The sequence below is a fragment of the Larimichthys crocea genome, unplaced genomic scaffold (assembly GCF_000972845.2).
Source record: "Larimichthys crocea isolate SSNF unplaced genomic scaffold, L_crocea_2.0 scaffold79615, whole genome shotgun sequence".
Classification (NCBI taxonomy): domain Eukaryota; kingdom Metazoa; phylum Chordata; class Actinopteri; family Sciaenidae; genus Larimichthys; species Larimichthys crocea.
The window spans coordinates 5,074-10,709 of NW_020860512.1; the positions used below are offsets into that span (position 1 = coordinate 5,074).

At 41.3% G+C, this 5,636-nt stretch overlaps 1 protein-coding gene and 1 pseudogene across 2 annotated transcripts; one reads left to right on the forward strand and one right to left on the reverse strand.

Annotated features, from left to right (window-relative positions):
* Window positions 1-889: 889 nt before the first annotated feature.
* On the reverse strand, window positions 890-4,311 carry LOC113745473 (DCN1-like protein 1). 2 transcript variants are annotated; one of them, XM_027277009.1, is made up of 7 exons: window positions 4,146-4,311; window positions 3,321-3,534; window positions 3,057-3,225; window positions 2,029-2,159; window positions 1,863-1,945; window positions 1,671-1,767; window positions 890-1,538 (listed from the first exon to the last, which is right to left on the reverse strand). In XM_027277009.1, exons 1-7 carry the CDS (start codon window positions 4,146-4,148, stop codon window positions 1,462-1,464), a joined length of 774 nt encoding a protein of 257 aa, XP_027132810.1. In that variant the 5' UTR covers window positions 4,149-4,311; the 3' UTR covers window positions 890-1,461. The 2 variants fall into 2 exon arrangements, with proteins under 2 accessions (XP_027132810.1, XP_027132811.1); XM_027277010.1 differs by lacking the exon at window positions 4,146-4,311 and adding an exon at window positions 3,963-4,119.
* A 133-nt stretch (window positions 4,312-4,444) lies between these two features.
* LOC113745472 (SET domain-containing protein 9 pseudogene) lies at window positions 4,445-5,630 on the forward strand (annotated as a pseudogene).
* Window positions 5,631-5,636: the final 6 nt, after the last annotated feature.

The window sequence follows — 5,636 nt, forward strand, 5'->3', positions numbered from 1 at the left end:
TCATAATATGCCAGTCGAGATCCCATGCCGTCTTCACTGGTTACAATCAAAACCATTATCAAGTCCACGTGTCCCACTGTACCCACTGAAAGACTCCTTTGTTTTCAGTCCATATGCACAAGGAAACACATCCGCACATGTGCATAATAATAAAGTTCAGTATATAGACCTTACCTTCGACATACATTTTATTAAAAAGACAAATTGTTTAAAGCACTGAACCAGTTTAACAAACAGTTGCCTCAAACAAAGCCACTTGGAAATGTACTGTATAAAGTTGTTGTTTTTAAATCGTCACTTAACATTTATTTTATTTTTTTATGCTCTGGGCCAAACACAATTGAACTGAGAGCTGGTGACCTGAGATGGTTCATCCAGGTGAGTTGATAATATACCTTCTAAGTCTAACTAAATGTATTATACAAAGATACAACCTAAACAGATACGTATGCTTATGCTAGCTTCCTGAAAGCATCAACTAATCATTGTAATTATATATTACTTACTTGTTTTGTATTTTCTCGTGCTTTCTTCTTTGGGTTTCATATGAAAGGCCTATCTACATTTAACATTTATACAAACGTCTTTATTCGTACTAGAGAACAATGAAAACTGTCACAGCAAATTACCTGGCAATTACAAATTGTGAGCTCAACTATATCTTTAACAAAACACTTGACATGACCTCTTTCATTTTAAAATTTTTGATGGAATTTGGATCTAATTCAATTCAAACATTCTTCAGATTTACTAAAGAACTCATACAGAGCCTGAATCTTAAGCTTCAGTGTTCACTAACCAGGAGTTACTGAGAATTACTAGTATTAAATGTTATTTATTCTTTTCATTCAAAAGACAACAACACAGAAACTCGCAGAGGCCTGGCAGCTTTAAAGATACCAAATTGAAACATTTATTTTATCTTTATACATTTGTGTTTAAACAAACAGCATTATGCTTAAAAAATTACAATCAATGTTTTATACTGACTTGTTGCACAAATGTATCATAAAACAAAAACAAAATCAGGAATGCACACAAGAGTATTAAAATTCAATATTTAAAGAACAACGTCCCCTTCGCGAACCCTCGTGTTTAGATTACAATTCAAAAGTGTGTCTATCTACCTGCTTTTGAGTGGAGCCCGAACACATCAATGAACCATGTCGGCCAAGATGGTGGCTCCTCTCGAATTGGCTTGAGCGCACACAAATAAGCCCAATACTTTAGATAAAAAGTTCCAAACCACCACAAGTTGACCAACAAAGAGATATGCCTTTTTTTATATATGTAAATACACACACACATATATAAAGTCTCTGCTGTGTAAAATATTTCAGTCCTGAGGGTTGAAAAGGCAACATAGTTCTCAGCTCAGTGCGGTCTGCTTGTCCTCTGCTCACTGCGCTCTCTTGTTTTGTAGAAACCTCACATGGATGTTCTTCCTGCGAGAGCTGACCCTTAAACTGCCGTGCTTTTGGTCCCGATGTGTGGCCGTGCAAACTCCACAAAGTCATCAATAAGGACAGGCCATGCTCCTATTAAACAGCCAAACAGAACAAATCAAATTAATTGTCTCCAACGTGGGTGAAGAAGGGATGAGGTTGTACAGGTCTTGTTTTTTTTTGCATGCACACAGCGATAAATGATTCACTTTCAGTTATACAAACCTTCCTCGTCGTAATTCGACATGTCGTCTGTAATCATTGTGCTGAAGTCTAGTAAGAGGTTCCAAGTGTCCTTAGGAATTGATCTTTTGTGGTGCTCCTGCAAAAGATGTAGGGCAAAGTTGAAGCAGTGAGAAATAATAATATTCACATTTTTTTAAAAGGAGTAATTTTGAGCGTGATTATCACACTTACAACTAAAAATTTGTTCCACAAGTCCAGGAACTTGAATCTTCCAGCCAGAACTAAATTCCAATATGCAATTGCCATTTCTAAATCTGTAAGAAAGACAGAAAAAGGTCAATATACATTCGACAAACAAACAAACAGTTAACATGATGAGCATTAAAAATATTCTTACCCAAGCCTTTCTGGCCAGGATTCTTTGCAAAATTAAATGTAAACTGGTAAAAGTCCTTAAATTTCCCGTGGTCCTTTAACTCTTGCTCCATCTTTGGCAGCTGAGCTTTTAGCTTCTCTATGCTGTCACACCTGAGGAAACAGAAACGTTCAGGGTTCCCACTCTTTTTAAGAGTTAAGACTTTTTCTTGACAATACAGGACAGAGCTCGCTCACAGACATATAAAAAGGCCTAGTATTGACACATTAACCTGAGTTTCATCCCTCCTTTTTTAAATGATGTTGACGTCACTGTTAACTTGTTCAATACAGTCATCTGGCCTCGTCTTTTTGTTAGATGTGGTCAGCACTGGCATGTAATATTTTTCTTTGCTATGAACTACGACTTAAGCAGAAATCTAGCCATTGGTAGCTCCAGATTGAACTATTTGAAATGAACATTCACTGTCAAACAGCTAAATGTCCAGTACATTTAAAACCCATTTAGTCTCAAATAAAGAAATCATGAACTCCAGGGTGCACTGTGCCCAATGTCAGCTGGGATGCGACGGTTACAGTAAATGGATGGATGGATGGATAAAGAAATCATTTAAAATTAGCGAGTGGTCCGCATTTATGTGACACTGCATTCCGCTGTGGGCTCCGGCAAACTGACTACAGTTTCCACTGGATGTAACATTAATTTAACCACAGTCCATAAGTAACAGTTGAGAAAATTCATCATCCAGTATTAGCCTATCAAAAGAAGACGCAGTTAATGAAAGCCATTGGTACACATACAATTAACATCGCTGTGCATGTTGTGTACTTGGAACCAATCCGCTTATGTCTGACCATGACTTAGCTTTTTGATACCTGAACATTAACGCAGAAAAGTTCTCTCTTTATCAAGCTGCTAATCAGAGTGCAGGGGAAGTCTTGGCCCAGATATCCGTTTGTGGATATCTGCTGGCTACATTATTGTCCACTGCCCACGGACGATAGCAGAGGAGTTTCGGGATAGTTTACATCTGAAAATAAAACTCTCACCCCTGCTCTGCCATGCCATCCATGAACTCCTGCTTTGAGAACTCGCACTGTGTTGCTGCCCTGAATTTCCAGGCTATGAGGAGAACGCTTATGCTGGCTGGGTCCAGAGTCAGGTCGTCACAGAACTGCTGGATGCCATCGATGCCGATCTTGTTGTCATCGTGAGGATCTAAGTGGAAGAGTGAGAGGACGTTTAGTTATTTAATCCAACATACGCAACAAGCTGAAAACTGTATTTCGTGTCATAGTGGAGTTTTCCCATACCTCTGTATCTGTTGTACAGCTGCTCGAGCTTCTTCTTGTCTAAGACCCCCTTTAGATTTGGAACATACAGCTCTGGATTTTGGAAAAACTTGTCGGTGGCAACGTCTAGTTTCCAGTCATTCTGTGACAGACAGGTCAGTGCGGTCTTCTCGTTGGATTGTGTGAAAATCATGAACTGACGAACTTTATCCTTCTGTGAGGACTTCAGCTTGTTCTGCACAAAAGACACAGGAAAACATTCAGACTGAACTCAAACACATTGTTTATGTAATGCAACGACTACAGTGTATTTATCGCTCTCATTTAACAATCTGCGCATCATATCAACACAGAATCCCACATTACACTCATGCCCGTGAAGGACTGGCTCGTTGTGAGCTACATAAACATTAAACCAGGTTAAATAACAGCTATGAAAGAACTAGCAACGACATGCTAACCTGACAGCAGTGCAATGTGTGGACTGTCAGCTCGAACATAAACGCGTATAAAGACACCAAACAATCAATGTAATCACCAAATCCCGCCGATAACAGTGAACACCTCACACTGCCGCAGTGTGTGTGACTAAATGTTGTTTGTCAGATGGATTTAGGGCCAGCAAGTTCATGCCAGCTAACCAGGCGAGCTGGCTAGTCTCACCGTGAGCTAGTTAGCTCATGCTAACGTCGAGAGCTACGTCTGTGTTCGTGATATAAAGAGGATATGAAGTCATTCGCGCAGCTTCCCAACTAAATTAACCACCCAGGTGTTACAGTTGACGTGTGAGACCACTGTTTGTGTTTCCATCACGGCGCCAGGAGGATAAAAAGAGTCGTTTCTTACCATGTTTGTCTCTGCCCGGCTGCCTTTCCTCCCATCCAGCTGGCTAATGCGTGTCAAGTTTTTACAAGTCACGTAAAAACTTTTTCCGGTTGAAGAGCCGCTGTTGAAAATAAAAGCACAATGCCAGCTTATACCATATCCTAAAGTGTTGTATTATTCAATCTTTCATTCATTACACAACACGTTCGGTTCGTGTATTGTAAAGCGAACAAACGCTTTGTCGAGGTTGGGAGTTTTGATAGGAATTTGGAAACGTGCGGTGTTTTATTTTGAAATAACGTATCGGAAATGACCCGACCAGCCGAGAAAACAAGCCAGTTCCTCCATGTCGGACCTATCAGATGTCTCTCTGGATGTTTAGGACTGTTGTAAAACGATTTCAGAACAAATGGAGGTCGTACAGACACAGGTTCGTGCCTTGGGTTGTACTGAACCTGTCTAAAAATGAGAAAACTCTGCGACACGTGACGGAGCCCTCCAAAGACAAACTAGTCCCAGATGAGGAAGTTTCACGGAGGCTGCTGAAGCTCTTCAGAGTCCTGCTCGGGAGTCATCATGGGGAGCTCCGAGCAGCTCACACTCACTTTCTCACACAGGGAACAAGTGGAGAAGACAAGTGTGGAGGAGATCCAGCGTGTGGACTTGATGCCATGTTACAGTCTCTGGGGTTCTGCATTGACCGGAAGCCGAGCACTTTGCCCTTTGCAGGCACCGGAGTGTTTGTCACCAAAGGATTGGTGCCCAAAGGAGCTACAGTTGCCATGTACCCTGGCACGGTGTACCAAGCCTATGAGCCAATTCTCCTCCAGTCCATCAGAAACCCTTTTGTATTCAGGTGTATTGATGGTGTCCTGATTGATGGCAATGACAAGGGCATCTCCAAAATGGTGTTCAGGTCATGCAGTGGCAGAGACAGAATGGGCCCTTTCATGATGAGTGACACCAGCTGGCTCACAGAAAGTCCACAAAACCCACTTGCTGTCGGTCAGTACGTGAACAACTGTTCCAACAACAGGCCTGCTAATGTGTGCTACCAGGAGTATGACGTGCCGGACAAATTTCCCATCGAGCTCCGCCAGTATCTGCCTAATGTCAACTACAGCCTGGACACACAGAGGCCTCTGCGCTGTGTTGTCCTTGTAGCACTCAGAGACATCAGAGCAGGAGAGGAACTCTTCTCCAACTACTACACCATCGTGCATTAGAGTCAGAGTACACTCCACTCTTCTGCTTTGGTGTCAGAGCAGAAGAAAATGAACATTTCTGTCCTCCAAAGATAAAAAAAATCTCTTGAATAAAGACAAAACACATCCTGTATGGTCATTGTAATATGAAAGACATAAAGCTGCACTTATCTGCCAGTGTTGAATTGTATTGTAGGAATATACAGAAAGAGTCAAGATTTATTAATTTGTTGCAAGTAAAACAGGGCACAGACGTGAGAACAGAGGTGGAAGAGGTACTCGGGTCCTTTACTGAAGTAAAAGTAGT